We start from the raw sequence: 25,234 nt of genomic DNA, 5'->3' as shown, positions 1-25,234 counted from the left end.
CCGATTCAATTGTAATTCACGTAATAACATTAGATTATTACACTAAATTTACCTTAGCTTTATAAACTGTAAAAAGGGTTGTTGTCGCCATTCGCATGAAAAACCATAAACTATTCTGTAATCAGCAAATCACTACCACTAATGTTGCACGAATTGATTTTCACTATGAACTGTGACGCCTGTGACGGATACTCACTACTGGGACTGAGATCAGAGATCACTGAGAGCATAATGCAAAGCAAAAACTGGTTAATCGGATCGGATCGCGTCGGCTAGGCGTACATAACGTGTTGCTCCGTTTTAAAGATAAGAAACAAGATCTCTCGCTTGCGCAACTATTCATAACGCAAGTTATGTCGGTTAAATTTTAAAAACAGAGAGGAAACAATAATTACTGATTGAAACTTTATTGATTGGTATAACGTGGTATATACCTAATAGTTAAAAAAATGGTTGAATGCATAATTGGTATATTATAACAAGTAAAAAATATAAATAAAAATATCATATTCGTAAATCTCGCGACACACCTGATAGGTTCTTCCGACACACCAGTGTGTCGCGATACGGTGGTTGATAACCGCTGATCTAGACTGATCCCTAATTTGTTAATATTTAATAAGATATCATAATACCTAAGTAGTTGAAAGTGATATGACGTTTAATATACAAATAAAATTAGATGTAAAAAAAATATTTACTTAACAAAAATAACACAAAAACCTTTGAAATAATAATAAATGTTTAAAATGGCAAATACATTTCTGTTTAATCTCTTTCTCATCCCATTCCTAGTTCTCTCATTTATTTCTTTAGTTGTCGCTGGTGTTTTATAGACTTTATATTTTATTTAACCCCAGATAATAAAATCTAGATTGTTTAACTTTGGTGATCGTTAAGGCCACCTTCTCGCTCCTTTTCTGGTATATCCACATTATCCATTTATGTGCAACGGTACTACTTAAAAACATTTCGGCAAAAAGAAGGACCCTACGACATAATTTCCAGTATTTTCAGCCCAGACATTTAATGATCATGTTGTTTGACTATGGGTGAAAATTTTATTGTAAATATAAGTTTAGTATCTAATTGGATAATTCGATGTAAATATCAGAATCGAATTGTTATTTAATGCCCCTTTGACTATTTCTTCTCGATCGACGATTGTAAATAAATGGTTGAAGTGTGGAGTAAAAATTATAGTTTTATTGACAGCTACTGATAATTACACTCTAGTTGTTGGTTAGGTAACTTTCTATAATAGACTGCGCCCAAATGAGCTTAAATTCCCAATTTATAATTTCATAAATAATGTATACCTCAGCACAGAGGTTAATGCTTCTATCATACTAACAAACTTTGAACTATGAGCTTACAATACAATTCAATCTAGGCCGTTATTGCAACACTTAGGAAGTTCAATTAGAAAATATATTATTTGGCAATTTATTAAGAGCAGGTTTGCAGGTTGAATGAACTTTAAATATTAAAATATTACTCGATATGTTTCACAATGTTTCAATTATACACGGTGAAACTATAAAAGGTTAAGAAGTTAGGAATAATGTGAGATTACAAATTAAGGCATTAATTTGTGATTGAACACTAATAGTGGAAATTATATCTGTTTACAATACCATTCTTGTGGAAAGTAGCTTCATCACCAAATAAAACGTATTCCAAGAAATATGCATTATTCTAAATTTGTTCCTGCGCCCACCGACCAAATTTTACTCTTTTATTATCATTATCCTGATTAAGCTCTCGGTGCAACTGTGCACTGTGCATGATATGAATAAATCTTATTCTTTTTTAAAAATGTTTCTATACTACGACCACTAATTTCAAAAGTTTGTGCAGATTCTCTTGTACTAATATGCGGATTCTCAGTGATATTAAGGATTACATTTAATTCGTTTTCTCCATTTACAATAACTTTTGTTCAATCACATTTTTGTTCAATCAATAGACTATATTAAAAATCTTCATACATACATACATATATTTTTTGATATCAAATCTTTACAATTCTACAGGGTGTTAATTTTCCTACGCAATTAATAAAAAAAAAACGTAATTATCTTTTAAATTACCTCTTAAAACACTGCTAAACTTTATATTCAAAAAACGAGAGCATCGAGAAGAGTCCAAAAATGTAAAAATATACAGGGTGTTCCATAAAAAAATATAACTTTGTTCTACCCCGTCAATATGGGGGGCCCCCTATGTTTGACAATAGTTTTAGACTATGGTTCTATTTGTGTTCCATCTTTTACCTAAATAATTTTTTTTCGTATCTTTTACGAAAAATGAGTAATTCGACTTCCTCACACTAATGCCGCATGCTGTATATATGAAGATTCTGATACAAAAAATTAGATCCTAGCATAAGTAACAGCCTAGTGAGAACTAGGGAGGCTCTATTCTGTTTAAACGTATTAACGCAACGCTGTTTAGATGTGAATAAATAATGTGTATACCTGCTTTATAGATTATGAAAAGGCGTTTGAAACAGTAAGGCACGACCAACTCATGACAATCTTGCGTTCAATATATATTCAATACAGCAACGGTGCGTTCTCTTTTCATTACTTATTTAACATTTACATTTAACTTTAAACTGTATTTAAATTGTACTCGGAAGTTATTATGCAAGAAATACTGGACAACGAAACAGCAGTCGCTATCGTAAACGGAATCTCTATTAGTAACTTAAGGTTGCAGATGGCACCGTTTTAATAGCAGAGAATATTGAAGATTTGCAGAGAATAGTACAAAAAGTTTATACAAGTTTACTTTATGGCTTAAATACACAGAGTGGCCGAAAAGTCTGGAAACGACCAATTATATCATAAATTGCTGGTCATAATTTAACAAAATTTGAGGTACACCTATTTTGGGATACGGAGATTCCATATTTGATATTTGCGATGTTGCCAGATTTGCCGTTTCTCTTATATTATTAGTAACTTTGGTTTTTCAAATTCATCACCCTGTATATTCAGTCATTATTGGAATCTCTTATTCAATACGAGTTCAACCATGTGTAACACTTATGACTTTATGTGGTCTGGAAGGTCCTAAATACATAAAACATTGCAAAATATGTAGATTTTAATAAATTTAATTATTTAAATGTAGGATGCTGTGATTTTGACATTTGTTCACCATTTACATTATTAACTAAAACTGACAGTAGTTGTGTTTCGAAAAGTTCTGCAAGATAAATTGCTTCTCTAAAATGGCTCTTAACGAAAAATAACGAATTACTATTCTAATGATGTGAGGGTACGGTGACAGAAAATGATCTTATTGTAAAGTAGCCAACTTGTTCAATGATACTTTCTCAAACCGTTCTCCTATTCATAAGGCAACGGTACAAAAAACTATAAAGCGATTTGAGGAATCTGGAGAAGTGAAAGATAAATACCGATCAGGTAGACCGAAAAGAGTTATGAATGACAACAAAACTTTAGATATAATGCAAAGTTTTGTTGAAGATCCACATACATCCACACGCAGGGTTGCACAAGTACATGATGTAGGTCGTTCTTCAGTCTTACGTGTATTTCCTAAGAATAAATTTAAACCATACAAAATTAACTTATTGCAAGAATTAAGTGAAGATGACTTCGATTGTAGATTAGAGTTTACTGAGGTAATGATGGATAAAATTGAAAATGATGAAAATTTCCCTAACAAAATATGTTTTTCCGATGAAGAAACCTTTACAGTGTGAGGAAGTGTAAATCAACACAATTTAAAGTACTGGAGTGACGTGAATCCACACTGGAAGCGTGAAAACCATACTCAAAGACCACAAAAATTAAATGTATGGTCAGGTATAGTAGGTAATCAGTAAATTTGGTCATTTTTTATCGAAGGAAATTTAACGTCAGATAGTTACGAAATGTTACTTAGAAATGAAATTGTACCTACACTGAGAAACTTGTTTGGGGCCAATTTTAATCAGATATGGTTTCAGCAAGATGGAGCTCCGGCTCATTTTATTGTAAATGTTCGGCGTTATTTAGATCAGATATTTCCCGGACGATGGATTGGTAGACAAGGTAGAATTGAATGGCCTCCACGTTCACCTGATTTCAATCCTAAAGATTACTTTATTGGAAATACTTAAAAAATTCAGTTTACAAAACTAAACCAGCAGGTCTTGCAGAGCTAAGGCAACGAATTATCGATGAATCTCGAATAATTTCTAGAAAATCATGGAGAAATGTGGTAGACGGATTCTACCGTCGATTAGGGTACTGTCAACTCACAAATGGAGCACATTTTAAACACTCGATAAAGTAACCATTATGTTAAAAAATGTTGTAATCTATCAATTATTGTTTTAATGTAGTTGAAAATAGTTAGTATTAAAAACATTATTGATACAATTAGGCGTTGCCAGACTTCTGTTTTATGTATTTAAGACCTTCCAGACTACATAAAATCATAAGTTTTACATCTGGTTGAACTCGTATTGAATAGGAGATTCCAATAATGATTGAATATACAGGGTGATGATTTTAAAAAAACCAAAGTTACTAATAATATAAGAGACACGGCAAATCTGGCAACATTGCAAATATCAAATATGGAATCTCCGTATCCCAAAACAGGTGTACCTCAAATTTTGTACAATTATGACTAGCAATTTACGAGATAATTGGCCGTTTCCAGACTTTTGGGCCACTCTGTATATATTCAGTTCTTTTATTACGTCTTCATTTACATATATTAAATGTTGTAATGTCTTCTATTCTTGTGAGAAATGTGTAAAAGAAGCAAGAATGTCTACATTTACGTCTCTGAAAAAAGATCGGTAAACAAAGAATGGCTTTTCTAGTACACATTATACTCCTGTTTTCATATATTTTCGTAAGTATATTCGGATATATGATCTTTTGGAATAGTTAAAATAAATTGTTCATAAAACATACAGCGTTTGAAGGTAAGTACTCCATAAGGCAATTACCGGTTATGAACTATAATAGTAACATATATTGATAATTGGCAACACTATGTCTTCTTCTTCTTTCTTTTTATAAGCAATTCTGCTTGTTCATTGGCGGATTAATACCTCTATGGAAGGTTGTCACTCTTTTCTTTTCTTAGATACCTTTTCTGCCGATTGGTGACTTATCTCTTGCTATTTTGACGACACAGGTCTCCTCCATTCTGCTTATGTGGTTATTCCATACTTTTTTGTATTTTGTGTCCATTCATTTATACACTGTACTTTACCTTTAGTTCTAATGTCTTCACTTCTCTTTCGATCTCTCAGCGTAATTCTTCTCAGTACTCTCATCTCTGCCGTATCCAGTAGCCTTTGCGTTGTGGCTGTGTCGGGTCTTATTTCTGAGGCATATGTCATTATTGGTCTTACACTGGCTTTATAAATTCTTGATTTGATCTCAGTGTTAATTTGTCTGTTTCGGCATATAGTGTTATTAAAGCTATGTCGTTCTTAACAGTTTAACACTATGTCGTTCTCCATAATTGTCAGAATGTCATCAGATACACACTTCATAGGTACTTGTCAACGTACTTAATATTTTAATATTCCTCCACAAAATATAAAACAGTATCTATATTTTTTGAAACGAAGCTTTTATACTGGCGTTGTATTTTACTTTTTTCTCTATAGGGAAATGTGTCACGCGAGGCAAGCGTCACGGAACTAGCGCCACAAGATGGCGTTTTCACGAGTAGCGTCATAGAATGGCGGGTCTTCACATCGATTCACTATTCTCCATCAATTCGTTTAAAAATATAGAAAACATAGAATGAAGCGTTACGCTAGTCTACAGTACCGCCTACTGTACTATTTTTTTTTAAATGTAATTTTAAAGTGAATACTTTTATTATTTCTGATATAATGATATTTTGCGGCAGCATGAGCGTACAGATAGCAGAATGATAGTGTGAACCATGGACGTATAAACATAGATGGACCCAGCAATAAGATACCTTAAACACACACTGTTTTGAAGCTTTGATATTCCTGGACAAGAGGTTAAGGGGAGTAAAACGGGTATCGATAGACTGTGATACTTCCTCAATGAGCATAAACGTGCTTGAATTTTTACTGGCGGGGATAATTATTCAGACGTTAATAATTGGAAGTAGTAATAATGTATAAAAACACGTTTTTATAGAAAAAATAAAATACAATTTTATTTGCTTTAAAATTAATACAATAAAATATAGTTGAGCTCAAGTTAATTTTTTAATAGGTATCAAATAATCCTACGATAAAAAAACAATTAAAAAATATACATTTGTCAAATTTAAATACATACCTATATTTATTGATAATGTGTTAAAACATATTTTTTCAAATTGTGACAAATTTGTTTTAATACAATATCAATAGATTCCACGTAGTAAGGGTTTCTGCTACAAAATTATTTATTGATCATTCCAAAGCTCTTGCTGGCATTTGACATAAAATTATTTGCAAATATACCTACTTATTAAAAAGTAGGCGTGAAAATGTATAAATTATTGGAAAGCTATTTACCGAACAGAAATATTAAAGTAAAAATGGTAAATAGACATAATAGAAGACGTTGGTATAGAAATAAATTTTTATTGATTACGAAATAAAACAGTCTTAGTAAGAACGCTTCTTATGCGCACGGTGTTAGCATCTAAAATAGTCCTCGTTTCATGATGAATTCCAATTTTAAAATATTTCTTCAGAACCAATTTTAAAAGTTGCATAGAGTGACCATCGATTGCATCTTCATCATACATATGGTCACCAAAATGATGATAGATTGATTTTGGGACATTTTGTATGGTTTTATTAATCAAAATATTTATAAGGTTTTTAACTAGTCTGTTGTAGATATTTATAGTTTTATTAAAAAATCTGAAATATTTTTCAGCTTCCTTACAAGTTTAAATAACCAAAAAGGATGCTTTTGAAAGGTTTTTATACTGTTTTCTCTGTTGAAGTTTAGAGTAAGTTTCATCATTAATCAATATTATTTGGAAACCTACATAGAAAAATAAATGAGTTTTATTCATTTCACTAATTTATTGTTAATTCATGAGAAATATTAGATTAAAAAGCTACTAAACAGATCTTTTTAATCAGATGATGTCTACTTACAATTTAAAAATGTCATGAAATTTCATGAACTAATATCTTGTTCAATACATTAATTAATATGAATAAACCCAATGGTACGCCTATGAAAGACATATTTTAAAATGTAAACACACAGGCTTCCTCAGTTCCTCATCTTAAATAATGTAAACAAACAGTACTTACAAATTAAATGAGACATTGGGATGTAAATATTTCGTTTTTTTTGCAAATGCAAAACTGTAGCACCATTATTATAATTTGTTTATTTCACTATTTACAAATATCACTTAAAATACAGCCAAAATATCGAAAAACAACTTTTCCTCATCTTGGGTAAAAAGTAAACAAACATGGAGATGACATGGAACAGCATTTGAAGTTTGACGTAGAGCCATAAGACAGAGAAATGTAAACACCGTTGCCATTAATAAATAGGTTTCAGTGCTTCTACATATAAAATAATTGGTTGATATCTGTTTTTACGCTATTACTAAATGATATGCACACTATGTGCACATTTGATGTTTTAATTACAATTAAATATATTAATATAAGTAATAAATTATTATTTTGGTTTGATAGCACCTGTAGAGTATAAAATAAATATAGTATGTAATATTTTCAGCGATACGTGAATAAGATATTTTAATAAAAAAATGAAACATTTGAAGGTGCTGAGAATGTGACCTAGTCAAATAATTTTGGCTTCACATTTTTATGTAAATAACTGAGTCCATCTGTGTTTATACGTCCATGGTGTGAACAGATGTTCTTTATGTCCTTTAAAAATATTGATGGTGACTTAATTTTGTCTAGAATTTATAAGCCTACTACAATTTTGTATAGAACCTGTTTTTGATGGCACCGCTAAAAACAGATAAAAAAAATTTTTTTACATAAACTGGTATGGGTAAATACTAATATTCTTATATCTTACTGAGATTAGAATACAGTTACAAATATATACCACAGCATCATCATCATACATTGTTCATTCTCAGGAGGATAAGGGAAAGGATTCTTTATTATGAGGGAGAGAATGTTTGAGTGCCCGTTTAGGGTCGGTTGACCCTCTTCAGGCTTGAGTTTGAATGTTGTAGTTTGAATTAATGGCGTACACACAGCTAAAACAGTCCGAAAAATCACCGGCGATTTTTGTTCTTCTTTCTTCCTTCTTCGTCACTTTTTCAGCAGCCAGCGAGCCAGGGGCGAGAGGGTTTGACTGGAATTGATGTTCTTTCCAGTGAATGTGTTGGTTTTTGAGCTAGATACGACAAGCCCTGTCTCTAGTGACCATTGGTCCTGTGCAGTCTCGAGCTTAACTCGGCCCCAAAACCAGTGTATTGCACTGAAATTTTGTGATCGAGTGTGCTCGTGAGTGGAGTCGCCTCGGCTTTCGAGAGTTGACTTGTCGCATTTCGCTCAGTGTGAATGTGTGTGTAAATCAAACAGTGACGGCCGCTGCCATTTCGATGTTACAGATTCCGTCAATCACTTAGATTATCTCCGGCCGCCCACAGACTCCGTATAAAGTAACGGAGGCTGCAGATGGCCGGGGGTCCCGGTGATGAGGATATTTCGGTAGCAGAAAGAGTGCCCCTTTCACTGTTTGATTTGTGTGTGTGTGTGTGTGTGAATGTGATTTAGTGTGTATGTGTGCGAGTCTGAATCGACAGAAACTAAAACCGTGTTCTCTAGTGACCATTGTTCCTGCAGCCGTTTATGCGTTTGCAACCGACTTCAGAACTAGTGTATTGCACTAAAATTCTGATTTCGGTCGCTTACGCTAACGGCCAGGCCTCGTCGGAGTTCGATAGACGGTTTCAGCAATTGTCGATTCAGTTGAGAAAATAGTTGCGGCTATTTTCTCAGGGACGGACAGGTATCATTGAGTAGTGAGATTGGGAAACCGCAAAAAACCAATCTCCCCCTGTCCGGGGTAGGGAATAGGATGTGATGTTTTATGGGGTTCGGTAGGCTAGTGGAGTGGCCTCGAGGATGTCGACATATTCACCAGGAAGATCGTCGTCTACGCATGTTTGCAGTAGAATTGATGGAGGGTGAGGATATTTGATTTTAGGTATTCGGGTGGATATGTGACCTAGGAAGGAACAGGAACTTTTTAGGGTATTTTGTGTGATGGAAATGGGGCCGTTGATTGTTTTGAGGGTGAAGTTCCTGTTGAGAGATTTTATTCTCTCGATGACGGGAGTGGTATTTGCTGTGCGGTGGATTTCACGGGAGGGGAAGTGCCAACGTTTTCTGCACGTTCTACGCAAGATTCTACGCTCCGCAGCAGACAGTTTGTTCCTTTGATAACCCTTAAGAAGGCAATATAAGCTAGACTTATACTCTATAACGGGTCGAATGAATGTTTTGTAAGTATGTGTGAGAGTTTTATTGTTGGTTTTGCCAAACGTCGCTGATAATGGGACTAGGAGACGGGCTCGGTTTCTGACCCTATCTAAAGTTGCCTTTAGATCAGGTTCCCAATTGAGTGTTTTAGTAAATAAAACACCCAAGTAGGTCGCTGTCGGGCTAAAAACGAGTCTTTCTCCCATCAAAAACAGGGGCGTTTGGTCGGCGCGATTGCGCATAATACCAGATGATGAATGTGGGCAGCGAAACACGATAGTTTGTGTTTTCGCCGCGTTTAGTGTGACTCTCCACTTATTACACCATTCTTCGACACCGTTTAAAAGAGTTTGTGCTCTTCTAAAAGTTGTCTCAGGGGCAAATCTGCTCGCTGTTGTAAGGAGGGCTGTATCGTCTGCATAGAGGTACATTTGCGTGTGCGGTAGGTGCGGGATAGGGATAGAACTGTTGTATGTGATGTACAACAGGGGTGCGAGAACTGAGCCTTGAGGTACTCCCGCTAGGGGAGTGAATGGGGTGGAAACTTTATCGCTTATTCTCACTTTCACTGTTCTATTCGATAGGTAAGAGTGTATGATTTTAATGAATTGTAGGGGTAGCCCGATGTCCATAAGCCTTACACATACCACAGCTGTAAAATTTAGTTTAAATACTAGTTTTTCAAATATAGTGTGACATGTTTGTTATTTTTATTATTTTAGCTTTCGCTTCTCATTCACAAGGCACATATCAAGGTAGGAGGTTATTTATTTTTTGTATTCGGGGTCAATTTTATCTGATTTTAAATCGTTATTTAACAGTCAACAAAAATTTATTCAATGAGTAAATCTGAATTAAATTACGTATTTATATGTATGTGTGGAGAGGTTTGGCTTCGAACTATGTTCATTAGGCACAGATCTTATTAATGAAATATTATTGACTTAAAATTATGTAAATGTTGTTCTGAACCTATTTTCTTGTGGCATTTTAAAGTAATTACTATTTAAATGGGAATAAGCCACAATTAGAGGTTAACGTAAATTTATTGACGTAAGATAGTTCATTCGATTACATGAAATCAACTTTAACTTGAGAATATCCCTCAGAAAAAATCACAGCATGTAATTCGTCTTTAAAAAGACAAACACATGCTATGATGACAGTAAAATTCTCCTGTTAGTGATTCCATAGTAAATTATGAGGAAGAAACTAGAGAAAAAATGCCTCATAATACTATCCCGACATGGTAAGTATTTGGTCGCGCATTTAGTTTACTTTTAATAAACACCAAATTCTCATTTTATATGTTTGTTATCTAAAAAAACATAAATCTTATTATTTATTTTAACGTCAATAAACTTACTTTAACCCTTAATTGTGACTTATTTCCATTTAAATAGTAATTATGTAAATGTATTGTAATCTACGTACTTTTAAATAGTATGTACTTGTGCATATCAATTGTATTTTAGTGAATACCTCAAACTTTTTAAGCTGTTTATGCTAAATATTTATTTTTATTTTTCCTGAGAAAATCAATTAAGAGATCATACGCTGATTTGTTGAATGAGGCAATTAAACATGATATATTAACTGGACCCCCAATGTGTAGTTTGTACAATTTGGATAATAACTCTTTGGATGATCCAATGTGTTTGGTACATTCGAAAAATATGTGATTTAAGTCTCCCACTGAAGTGCTGCAACACTCATAAAAGGGGCTTTGAAATACTCCTATTTTAAATAGATGAGCTGGAAAGCAAACATGATGAATTTTAACCCATTTGATTCCACGACATTCCATTAGTACAGATCATGCTCGTCGTTTTCTAGAATAAATAGATTTCCCAAAACTTCTTAAATTATGACTTACTACATCTCGTTGAAAAACCAAAAGATCCATTTCTTTATTTTCAGCAAATATTTGTAACCTCCACGAGTTAATAAGAACTGAGTTGAGCATGTGGGTAAAAATGGGTCACCACCATTTTTTACCTTGTATACTGACTCGGTAGTTATTAACCGTTTGGTCAAAGAGATCAACACCGCCCGTTGAAGCATTGTATGATGAGAAAAGTTTTGGTTGGGATACATCAATTTTTCGTTTAGCCCCAGCACACCAACGATTCACTTTTGAAAGTGGTTCAATACTATCGTAATTTGATGCCATTGTGAGCACATTGTTTTCCTTTCATTTTACAAAAAGTAGTAGACCTGTTTTGTCAAAGCGATATTCGAAATATTCACAATTCTTCTTTTTCATTACAGCTCAAGGTAACACAGGACATTTTTTTATACGATTATCTCTTGCTGTGCCTGTTGCCCTAAAGCCCTTCTCTTTTAAAGTTTCCATCAAATTGTAACTAGTAAAATAATTGTCAAAAAATACTTCGTGGTCAGTAGGCACATCAACGACATCAAGCATTTTTAGAACAACTTGTGATCCTAAAGGCAACGCAGCGACTTTTGATTTATCCACTGATGCTCCACAATAGGTGTCAAAAATGAGTGATGCCCAAAATACTTTATCATCGCTTCATCAATTGATAAGTCTTTGTGAAACATGCCAAATTGTTGAAATTTTTTATTTAGTTTGTTCATGAGAGGCCTCACTTTATACATTCTGTCCCTTGTGTCAATTTGAAAATTATCTGCCAAATGTAGGTATTTTTTAATTTCTTGGAAACGGTTCCTTGAAATTGCATTAGTTACGAGGTGAACTTGAAGATCTTCATCTAAACACCAATAGTTGCGCTCTCGGGACAATCTATGGTATCCAGTAAAAAGTAAAATATCCAGAAATATCTTTGTCTCTTCCTGCGTTACATGAAATTGATGATTATTATTTTGAGCGGCATATAAATTTGTCGGCTGTGTACCTAATATATTCAATAATTTCATTGTCGAAAAATTTCTCAAATATTTCTATAGATTTACCTCGGATTTGTTCTTTCATATTATACAAACGACCCTCGTAACCTGTTGTAGATGTCATACTAATATCAGTAGTTTTTTCCGCCCAGTCAGATTTCTTGGTTTTATTTTGACTCTTCAGTATATTTTCTCTTCTAATGGCAAGACGAAGATTACCTTCTTCGTCGTTATCAGAGTCATCACACATGTAATGAACCTCTATTTCTCGGGGAACGTCATTCGAAAAGCTTTGAGTCTAAAGATCATCCTCATCTATGTCCTCATTGTCAGTTTGATAGTCAGTCTCAGGAGGAATAACTACTACCGATACATCTTTATGAGTGGAACTGGCTAGCAGTGGTGGCTCGTGGCTTGAGAGACAATGTCGGCAAAGTATTTTTTGTCTCCTAATACCGTCTAATAAAGACTTCAATCATCATAGGAGATTTTTTGTTTTTTTTTTGTTTTTTCCTATAAATTTAGAAACTAAACATGTTTATAAATTAACTCTAGTCTACGTTGTTTGGAAGTAGCAAAATGGGTTATAACGTCATAGTAAAATAGAGTTTTGGAAAGATTTTAAAAGTTTTTTTTCTATTGAAATTTGAGACGTAATATTGATGTAAATATGCACCAACAGACGATTCTCCGAGAGTAGAAAAAGAACATTTCACGGAACAACTCCAAAATCAAATAGAGCTAATTAAAAAGAACGTGGAGATAATTATAACAGGAGACCTTAGCAGAACCGGAAGGAAAGAAAACGATAAAGTAGTGGGGAGATTTGGAGAGGATGAACAAAACGATAACGGAGAACGTCTGATTGAACTATGCGAACTAAACAACCTAAAAATCACCAACGGATTCTTCAGACATAAAAATATTCATAAATATACATGAACGCAAGAAACGCGAAAGCTGAAATCGATAATAGACTACATAATAATCAAACAAGATACCACAATAAAGATCAAAGATGTGCAAGTCAAAGGAGGAGCAGAATGTGGAACGGACCATAGACTACTGACAGCAAAAATGGGCATTAATTGGAAACATAACAAGACCCCCTCCACAGAAGAACCGTTGAACACTATAAGAGAAAAACAATACAATATAGAACTACTCCAAGAACAATCAATAAGAGAACTATACCAACAATGTCTAGACCAAAAATTAATAGAATTCAGATACGGCAACATCGAAGAAATATACGAGCATATAAAGGCGAGTATAAAGCAAGCAGCATTCGAAGCCCTTGGGGAAAAAGAACATATAACAAATAAACAACACTATTATGAAATAAATGAACCAACAAAAAGAATAATTGAAGAAAAAAAGCAACTATACAGAAAATGGCTGACTACAAACAACGAAGAAGTTTATAAAGAATATAGAGAAAAAGATAGAGAAGTGAAAAAACAAATAACACAGCAAAAGAATGAAGAATGGGAAAGAATCTGCTTAAATATTGAAACATATATAGGAGGTACAAGAACTTCGGAGTCATGGAAAGTACTGAGAGAATTGAAACAAAACTCAAAAGAAAAAATTAAATTGGGAAATATACAGGACAAAGAATGGAAGGTCTACTACAAGGAACTATTAACAGAACAAAGATCACAATTCATTGGAAAAGAAAACAGGCGAAGACGAAGCAGATTCCCACAACACGAAATAGAAATAACAGATAGGGAAATGAGAACGGCCATAAAAGCAATCAAAAATAAGAAAGCACCTGGACCTGGAGGCATCTCACCTGAGCTTATAAAATACGGATCAAAAAAATTACACCGGATGATACAATGGATATTTCAGAAAGCCATAAATGAAGAACAGCTCCCAAAGGAATGGACGGAGGCATATATGACATCTATATTTAAGAAAGGAGATAGAAAACGATGCGAGAACTACAGAGGAATAAGCGTAATATCATCAATAGGAAGATTATATGGGAAGATATTGCGAGAAAAGATAGAGCAAGCGATAAAAGGCAAAATCGGGGAGGATCAGGCAGGCCTCACGGCAGGAAGATCATGCATAGACCACATATACACACTGGAACAACTGTTGGAAAAGAAAAAAGCAAAAAATAGAGATATACACTTGGCATTTGTGGACCTGAGAAAGGCGTATGACTCTATACCAAGGTCAGAACTATGGGAGGCAATGTACAAATTAGAAATACAGACGGAGCTCATAGAAGCTACAAGAGCTCTGTATAAAGAAAATAAAGTGACCATTAAAATAGGCACAAGAATCATAGGAGACTTCACCACAATAAAAGGGCTCCTGCAGGGTTGTTCCACATCTCCAACAATATTCATAATATACTTAGAAAAAACCTTGACTACATGGAAAAGAAAATGCGAAGGCATGGGAGTACCGGTACGGAACGAATATCTATATATGTTAAGCTTTGCAGACGATCAGGTAGTGATTGCACAAGACCAAGACGACCTCAGCTACATGATGAAGAAACTACAAGAAGAATATACCAAGGCTGGCCTAGATAATAACCTCGCGAAAACAGAGTACCTATCTACAAGTGAAGAAGACATAGAAGATCTAGAGATTGATGACAACGTAACAATCAAAGGAAAGGATAAATTCAAATACCTGGGGTTTATAATCACGAAAAAGGCAACAACAGAGGAAGAAATTACACTAAGATTAGGACAAACAAGAACAGCAATCCGACAACTTAACTCAGTATGGTGGGATAGACACCTAAATATGAAGACAAAAACGCAGATTTATAAAACATTAGTGCGAAGTATTATGACATATGGGGCTGAAAATTGGATCATAAACAAGAAAAACAGCAGTAAGATAGTAGCAACAGAGATGGAATGCCTGCGAAGATGCTGCAGAGTAACAAGAATGGATAGGAGAAATAATGACGAAATAAAGCAAAGAACATCAATAGAAACAGACATACTAACATATATATATATAGAACAAAAAAGATTAAAGTGGTATGGACATGTAAGAAGAACTAGCGACAGCAGATGGATAAAGAGAATAACCGAATGGAGCCCCATAGGAAGAAGGAAAAGAGGACGACCCCGAAAATCCTGGAGGAACGAAGTAGACGACGCCATGAGTAAGAGAGGCCTAAACGATGGAGAATGGAACAACAGAGAGAGATGGAAATGGTTGAGCGAGGGAAGGCAGTGAATACTGTAGAATTCCTAAATATATATATATATATATATATATATATATATATATATATACATTTGAGACAAGCTTGACATTCTCGCTTGTTTCATGGTGTTTCGACAATACGTTTTAATTCTTTTGAGACAAGAGAAATCTCGTTCATTTGAGGCAGATGTTGGTAGTAATGAGAGAATTAATGACAATAATTTAATAATTTCGGTAACAGTTTGTTGTAATGAATTGCAGTATATAAAATTATACATATCTTGTAACTTATCCCACCTTCCGAAAATATTTGGATCAACATATAAAACTTTTAATTTATTTTCTTATTTTATTTTATTAAAGAATGAATAAATTTTAATTAACCTGTCTAATAAATATCTTGGAAATTCTTTGGCGTAACTTTTAAATTTTGAATCGTCAAAGAGGTCAAAAATTTGCAAATCTTCAAAATTCGAAAATCGAGTATCTATTTGCATAATAATAGTATCCAAACTTTCAAAATATACTCGTTTTTTGAGATCTGTCTCTGTGTCATGCCTTTGTCTTTTTTTAGGGGGTTCGGAAATATCAAGCGAGTCCAAAACGTCATTGGGTATATACTGGTAATTACTATCATTACGAAAATTTCTGAGATTTTGCACCAGTTTTGTTATTTTATTTTTGGAATGAATAATGTTAGTTAACTGATTTTGAACAACATTGTATATCAAATGGGTTTGAGTAAACACTTTCTTCAAAACATTTACAAGTATGTTAAAAGAGTAATCATTTAATAAAGTTTTCAAACCGATTGCTTCACGGATTGAGATATCATCACTTTCAAAATCGTCGCACACAATAATAAAATCAAAAACTTCCAAAAGCTGTTCACGAAAATCTGTCACAGTGAAAACTAACCGAGATTTAAAATTCCATCGCGTCTGACAAACTACTGGCATTTTTTCGAAACAAACCGTTCTAAACTAGCAAAAAAAAAGACGACATTCTTTAATTTTTTTACATGTATCCTGAAAAACTAAATTCATTCTATGCGCATGACAGTGAGTAAACAAAGCTTACGGTGCAATAGTTTCAACTTTTGCCTGGAGACCATTCAATTCACCAGACATCACAGCAGCGCCGTCATAAGTTTGCCCTATCAATTTATTTTGGATATCAAAAAATTTTAACTAATTGATTCTATTAATTCATTATGAATTGTTTTAGATACACCGCTAAATGTCTTCGAATCAGCAAGTAAATTAGAAAATTCCCAATCGTATTTCTTAAACATTTTTATTAGTTCTCTCTATAATTAACTTGATTTAACGAATGCTCCGATCCATCGTGTCCCTAAAAGATAATTCCTGACAACTTAAAAAATTATAATATCAATTAAACGACGTAAAACTGCCTGATTATTTTTTACAATTTCGTTGTGTTTAATAGCATTTTCACGTTGGGCATTATCTAATCAAACATAGATATTTTGTTTTCCAAATAAATCTAATTTAATCTGGCTGTATGTATGATCTTTCGAAATATCAATTTTATGTAAAGCCCTAAATAATTCCTTTAAATTATCGTAACCAAATTCACACCACGGATTTTGATGGAAACATAAGCGCCTTTTAAATCAATAAAGAGACATAACAAGTACTCATTCTTTGACAAACAAGTCTGGATGTCCAGAATCAGCTGAGAAACCGCATCAATGCTATGTACACGGCGGAATCCGTACTGAATGTGCTGTAGAAGAGAATGTCGTTCTATAAAATGTTTTAGTCTAAATAATTCTTTCAAAAGTTTTAGTAATGCAGGATAACTAGGAAATAGGTCTATAAAATAACGGAAATAATGGGTTTTTGAACGGTTTTAATACTAGACACCTTTCAAATTATCCATGTATTCCTGATTCACCCACCACTCATTAATAGACATTCAGGATTAACATTTTTGCTATTATTGGTAGATTATACAATATTTCGTATGTAACACCTTCCAATCCGGAGGAGGAATTCCAAGAATGCTTTAATGCTAATTCCAATTCTTTGTAACAAGAAGGTTTAACCAATTCTTCCGATCGAGTATGAAGTACTGACTTCTTGCCATTGTTACAGTATTTTAGAGGAGAACCAGGGACATATGGAGGTGCTAGTTTATTAAAAATTTCTTGAATGAGTTTTTTATTTAAGATAGGCTTTTCATTTTGAACGGATTTTTTTTTTAACTTTTTTAATAGTGTTCCAAATATCTTTTACCTAAACCAAATAGGTTTAGAGGTCAATAATTTATAGGGAGTTTTAATCGGCATTCATTTTTAAGCATATGTAGCAACAGTAGAAAATATGAGTTCAGTCTTACCTGTGATAGTCCAAGAATTACAATATCTGCGAGTATTAAAAGAGGAGTCTATATCTTCTCGGAATTTGTTCCAATCTGCTCTAAGATCGTTCCACTTAGTAGACGGATTTATTAACAAAGAAGAGGGTATTGTCTCTAATTTAATAATATAGTCTTCTATTTTTAAATGTTAGGGTTGAGAACCATGCCTTAAAGGAAAAAGAGGTTTGCATTCTCTTATACTGGTAGTTTTTCTTCCGCATTATGGCTCCGCAATTGAATTTAAATTTAGCAATATTTTTTTTAATATCTTGGGAGAATATCTTTTGAGAATATCTTGGGAGTCTAGTAATATAGCTAACGGAATGTTCAAGTTTGTTCCTATTTTGGCGAGTAAATCAGCTTCTACATTACCAGGAATGTCAGAATGTTCTGGAATCCACGAAATTAAAATGTCAAAATCATTCTTATTTGCTGATAAGATGAGATTTTTTGTTTTAAGGGATATTGAGTCATCAGAGGCTGAGATTATAGGATTTTTAATTTTAGTTATGTTATAGCATTTAGAGAATCAGAGAAGATAATAGCCTTCTTGATGCCTTTAATTGCCCTATAATTTTAATTGCTTGGTAAATTGCCACATTTTCAGATTTTGTTGTGATATGTTACCAGTAAGCATAGAAGAAAACTTGAAGAATGTTGGGAATATTAATTCCAAATCCTATTCTCCAATTATTTTTTGAAGCATCAGTAGATATATACAAGGGAGAAATCTCTATTGTATTTTTCATAATTCATTCATTCTTTCATTTTTCTTAATATTACAGTTTAAAGTCTGTATTGGATTGGTTATTGTGTTAAAATCTAAGTCATAACCAGGAAAATTTTGATGTTGATGTATTTTATTTTGATAAAGGAAAAACTGTTGAAGAGCCATAACAAGGTACGAGGTACGAGGTTTGTCTTGTAGAAAATTGGTTAAAATCTGTAACCACACTTTGACAGTTATTTGACAATTGATAAAATGTATATATAGGCTAAGATCTACAAAATCATTATAGATACGTGTATTAATGATTTTGTATATCTAGAAATAAACTATATTGTGTTTATAAACTAATAAATCGAAAAATAAACTTTATTTATTTAAATTAAAGTGTTTCGACTTTTTATGTCAACTAGGTCAGTGGTTCTGAACCTTTTTGAGGCATGTACCACAAAATTATTTTTATTATTCTTGGTCACACCTAACTGAAATTCCTATCTAGCTAGGTAATCTAATTAACTATAATTTATATGCTGGAATTTTACGGAATGGAATCTAATTAACTATAATTTTAGGTAATCTAATTAACTATAATTTATATGCTGGAATTTTACGGAATGCGTAAAATAAAATTCAACAATAGTAATTTTTTTTTAATTCGTATTTTTAGATTTTATATATATAGGTAGTTAGAATAAAAAACTAATTTGTGAGAAGGTTGTGCTTTAGTATTTCCGCATCTGGTTCGGTGTTACTCAGATATAGTCGAAGATTAGGTTCTGCATTAAGTTTGTTTCTGTATAAGTTCTTAATATTTAGCATTGCGGAAAATCCATCCTCGCATAGATATGTTGTCGAAAAGTATATTAAGTATTTTAGAGAGCATTTTCCAAGACAATAGAAATCAAAATTTCTTCTTGCTCAAAATTCACCAAGGTTGCATTGTTTTAAGTCTAATTTTAGTTCACCACCACACGACAAATAAATAGTATTTCTTGTTTAGTTGCACTCAAATTCTAGCTCGACGACTCAACAACAAAGATTCAAGATTTAAGATTTATTTATTTAACTACGTTTATAAATTTTACATTTGTTTGTAGCAACTCAATTATATGTATAGGTAAAAAGATAATATATAACATACACAAAATAGGAGATAAAAATACATTAATGCGCATAACATAAAACATACAAAATAAGACATACAAAATAAGACATATACCAACATAGTTAGTACATCCATGTTCATGTTACTGCCTTGAAGTGATCAAAGTACATATTCACTAACGGAGTAAAAAGCAAATCTCAAAAGATATCTTTTCAGACTTACTTTAAATTTATTCATCAAAAGTTGTTTTAAATCCTTAGGTAGGACATTGTATATATTATAGTCAATTGAGTTTTTTGTGATTTACTCAAACGATACTTAACTGTTCTGATGTTATTTGCACCTTTTGTGCCCAGCGGCGGCCGGCCAGGTGAAGTAGGTGAAGGTGAGGTTCACCAAAAAAATTGATTTAATTAAATTGAGACAAATAAATAAAAAATGAAAATAACATTATTATATCTAAATTCTGAAATCAATTATTTATTCTCTTTTAATGAATCTAAAAATTAAAAAAGACAACTAGCTTTATTAGCGGTACGTACTTGACGGTCAAGTCCTAACCTGTGTCACTAGCCGTGTATAATAGGATTCAGGAAGAGGTGAATATAATTTTTGAAATGCAAAATTCATCTGCATCAGCGTTCACGGTTGCCATGGCAACGTGACGTCAGCCTATCCTTAGTGATAGCTGAGGAAATTGGTACGTGCAGTTCCGCTTAAAAATATATTATTCGTCTTCACCCACTGTTGGATGTGTATTTGGTATTCCTATTTTTCGGAAATTTCTCTAAGCGACAATATTTTGAAATTTAGTCCATTATATAGATATTTTTATATAGTATAGTGTATAGTATAGTATTTATTAGTTTAGTTTAGTCACAATATTAATTTTATTTGTTTAGTGCACGGATAGTGCACTATTAGTGATTATTAGTGATTTCGGATATAAAGTGTTCTCGTGGATTTCGTTTGAACAAAAATAATTTTAAAGAGACATGAATCCAATTAATGACTTCTTCTTCTTCTTCTTCCTATGCCGTCTCCAATAACGGAGGTTGGCGACCACATTTCTAAAAATTTCTCTGTCTTTTGCAACGTGGAATAAATCGTCTACAGTCATGTTTGTCCAGTCTCAAATATTTCGCAGCCATGATTTCCTCTTTCTACCTATTCTCTTTTTGCCATCGACTCTACCCTGCATGATGACCTGCAGAAGACTATATTAAATGGTTGCTAAATTAATGACTTGGTGTGTAATATATTAGAGACTCCATTTAGGCATTGGAAAAATGAAGATAAAAGGGATGTTCTTTTACATTGTCGACCAACCAGTATTTTAAACATCTGTGTCTGATCCAGAGTGGTCGGCTGCAATCAGCATCTGACTTACAGTGGGCGGCTGAATTGAAACTCACCAACCCCAGGCATGGTGTTTTAATCGCTAAAAAACCCTCAATGAAATGTCGAGGTTCAGAACTAAAATACCCCAGGCAAGCAGAACTGAACAAGAAAAACGGTTTTCAAGTTATTAGGGCCATAAACTCTAAAAATTTTTTTTAACGAATTTTTTGGGCGCGATGTAGGTACTAGTCCTTTTGGCTCCGGCAAGCTTTCCTCATCTTCACTACTTTTTTAGGCCACGAGCCGCCGCTGCTTGTGCTATAGTTATGTAAGTTAGAGTGTTTAATGAAAGTATCAGCGTTTTTATGTATTTCTGCATTAACGCTGTACAGCCATAATATTAGCAAGGGCATTATCTTATATTTAATAAACAACGGTTTGCAAGATTCCAAGTAGCTAACTTTTGCAATAATTATTCTTATTGCCTTTTTTTGCAATTTAAATATTGTTAGAGAATTGCAAGAGTTTCCCCACAGAATAACACCATAGCTTAAAAAGTAAGTTATTTTCAAGATATCAACACTTGTAACAAGTTTTAATTGTCTGAGTAAAAATAAGGTACTAGAAAGTTTACCTTTGAGATGGTCAATATGGTTATATCAAGTCAATATGTTGTCAACTGTTATGCCCAATAATTTTACGTTATTTTTTTAACACTCACATCGAAGGTAGACGAAAAAATTAAATTTTGAGTTTTGTTATCATTTAGTTTAAGTTTAATTGCTAAGAGCCATGATTGAGCATTAGAATTTACATACTCAGACGTGGTTTCTAAAACTGAACGATTTTTATCAGAAAAAACGAAAGTAGTGTCATCTGCAAATATAACTGTTTTAAATGGAGCCATGAAATTGGGCAAGTCATTAATATAATATATTATAATTAATAGAGCGCCCAGAAGTGATCCTTGAGGAACTCCATGCTTTATCTGCCTATATTCAGATAGACAATTTCCGTAGTTGACTGCTTGGTATCTATCCTTTAGATACGATGAAATTAGTTCCAAAGGAGTACCTCTTATACCGTAAAAATGCAGTTTCTTTAGCAAAATCTCATGAGAAACACAGTCGAAGGCCTTTGAAAGATCACACAGCGTTATGGCAGAGTGATTAGACTTCTCAAGGCCATCAACTATGGCACTCATCAAATCCAAAAGTGCATGTGTTGTGGAACGATCCTTTCTAAGTCCATATTGTGAACTAGTAAAAAAGTTATTTGTTTCGAAGTACGATATAAGACGCTTCTTCAGAATTTTTTCGATTATTTTACTGAATATCTAAACGATGGAAATTGGTCTATAATTTTCTACAAGGTCACGATCGCCCTTTTATGGCCAAAATAGGAACAATCTTGGAGTATTTAAATGAAGTTGGGAATGTCCCGATTAAAAAAATACTATTAATGAGATGTGTTAGGGGTTTAGTAATTATGTCACTAGTGCTTTTGTTAAAAGATGCATTTAGCTCATTTGTATCCAAACAATTTTAATTTTTTAATGTTCTTATAACTGTGGATACTTCTTGTTGATTGGTTGGAGACAGAAAAAATGACTTTTATGGAGCTGGAAATTTTTGATAGTTCAAAATTGTGTCGTCTGGTGTATTTGGAAGGGATTTTATAATATTCTCTGCAACTTCAACAAAAAAGTTATTGAAAGAGGCACAAGATATGTTGGTTTTTGAATTGTGTAAACAGTTTGTTTTATTTCGCTCATAATTAATTACGTTCCAACACGTCTTGGATCTACTCTATGAAGGTAATATCAATTGATCATAAGCCAGCTTTTTCGTTCTTTTCAACTCAGCATTGTAATGATTTTTATATCTTTTATATTCGCTGTAATGTACTGGGTTTTTAGTAGAATCTTATGTAGAGAATTTTAGTCTTTTTAGTAGAATTTTATGTTTGCAAATGATTTCTCATATTGTTTAAGTTGTCATTGAACCAGTTTACCGGACATCTTCTGTCTTTCATAAAAAGTTTTTTTAGTGGAAAATATTGCGATACTGCAAGATTATAATTATCTATTAGAAACGTTGCTAGGTAATTTACATAAAGATTATCATTAAAAATGTTCCAGTCTAACACGGATAAAAAGTTCTGCATTTTTAAGATACCCTTCTGCGTAAAGGCTTTAGTGCAAATACTTGACTTTTGCTGAATTGATGTTAAGCTTATACTGAAATAGGTACTGGCCGCGATGATCAGAGAAACAAGGTTCAAGAACATTTGTCCGAAACCGATCTTCTTCAACATTTGTCATAAAATTGTCTATACAAGTGGCAGATGTATCAGTAATTCTAGTATAGTCATGGATTGTTTGTTTTATTCCAAATGATGATATTATAGAAGTCAGCTCACTAGTATTTGCTGTTTTCGCAATAAAATTAATATTACATTCTCCCAAAAATATTACTTTTAAATTTGGCCTTATAATAGAACCTAATAAATTTTCGAAATTTGTAAAAAAAGACCTAAAATCGTTACATTTACTCGATCTATATACTGCCAATACAACCGTGTTAATATCTTGTAGAACAATTCCACAAAATTCAGATGTTTGTTTTATATTAAATTTATCACAGTTAATAGATTCGAAGTTTAAAGTATTTTTAACATATTATATTACAGTACCACCGTTCTTTTTATTTTTCCTACAGAAACTGCTAGCAAATAAATACCCATCGATGTTTATGTATAGGAGATCTGCTTTACTCTGCCAGTGCTCTGACAAGCAAACAACATCGGAATTAAAGCCCAACAAAAATAAATCTATCATTTGCTTTATTTGCTAAACATTGAACATTAACATGGAACATACTCACCAGGCTTTCGCTATTGAAAATATGAATTAGTTTTTCAGAAACTTCTAAACTTCTTACGTCTCGATCTAGATTGTTTCCATTTGTGCTGGCTGCTACTGCATTTCCACTACAGTTTTGTAAAATCCCGATGTGTTTGATTACAAAGGAGTTTTCTTCCCGTGTCTCTTCTGCAGGCACATCTGTAGCTGTAGTCAAAGTTATGAATTGTCTGCTGACTGCATTCTTTCCCGAAAATTTTTAATGAATTCGAATCTTCTTATGACAGATCCACTGGGCCATATAGATGGGTTGTATACATTGTCTGGACTATAAAGGGATTGCGTATCTATTCAAATTCAGAATAATTTTCTGTGAAGTGCTCATTAACTTCTTCTTCTTCATGTGCCTTGTCCATTCCGAACGTTGGCAATCAACATGGCTATTCTGATTTTGTTTACGGCAGATCTGAATAGTTCAGCAGATGACAATCCGAACCATTGCCGTAAGTTTTGGAACCACGAGTGTCTTCTCCTCCCTGGACCCCTTCTGCTGTCTATTTTCCCTTGAAAGATCAGCTGTAGTACTCATTAACTTCCTTGATTAATTTGTCACAGTGAATCTTACAACGTAACAATACCTCAGAATTAATAACAATTTAATTATCTGTATTGAAGCTTTCAAGTGTGGGAAAATGGTGGAGTAAGTTGTTTTCAAGACTTATTTTCACAAGTTCAAATGAACGATCCCACCTTATCAATAATAAAAAAGCGAGTTGTACGTTCGCCTTATAAACACAAATTCAAATCGTTTAGTCTGCAAATATATCACTGAGATATACTAACTGACAAAACCAAATTTCGTCATTAAACTTGTTTTTCAGTCCATGATTTTGTTTAGCTAGTAATATTTGAAATTTGGAACGAAGCTCAAATAATTGAGATAGCACTTTTTCACTTGAAAACTACCTAACCTTTGTATGAAGGAGCAATCTGTCGTGAATACTTCCCATTTCGAAACACAAAAGCTGAAATAGTCTTGAATGCAATGCTCTTGACTTTAACTTAATAAATAAAATTTACTAATTTAACAGCGTCGTTCAGGACCTGCCTTAATTCATCTGGCATCTGTTTATATGCCAAAACTGGTCTGTGTATGCTCAGTGAATAAAGACACATTCCGGTGTAACTGCTTTAATTCTTGTTATAACGCCTCCATGTTTTCTTGTCATTGCACGTGTATCATCTAAACATACCCCCACGCACTTCAGCGAATCCAAACCATGTTTTGTA

The 25,234-nt window shown here is 33.2% G+C and overlaps 1 protein-coding gene across 11 annotated transcripts in view; it reads left to right on the top strand.

The window, feature by feature from the left end:
- LOC140437236 (clotting factor G beta subunit-like) overlaps positions 1 to 25,234 on the top strand; it is a 227,683-nt gene that overhangs the window by 121,817 nt on the left and 80,632 nt on the right. For 4 of the 11 annotated variants that reach the window (XM_072526639.1, XM_072526635.1, XM_072526637.1 and 1 more), the window contains exon 1: positions 10,105 to 10,215. The exons of the other annotated variants lie outside the window; for them this stretch is intronic. In XM_072526639.1, the coding sequence (XP_072382740.1) occupies positions 10,158 to 10,215 (58 nt within the window). In that variant the 5' untranslated portion in view covers positions 10,105 to 10,157. Of the gene's footprint in view, positions 1 to 10,104; positions 10,216 to 25,234 lie in introns of those variants that run through there. 11 annotated transcript variants of the gene reach the window in all.

The sequence above is a fragment of the Diabrotica undecimpunctata genome, chromosome 3 (genome assembly GCF_040954645.1).
Source record: "Diabrotica undecimpunctata isolate CICGRU chromosome 3, icDiaUnde3, whole genome shotgun sequence".
In the NCBI taxonomy this organism is placed as follows: Eukaryota; Metazoa; Arthropoda; class Insecta; order Coleoptera; family Chrysomelidae; genus Diabrotica; species Diabrotica undecimpunctata.
Note: the sequence above shows the minus strand (reverse complement) of the source record. Positions and strands in the feature narration are given on the sequence as shown.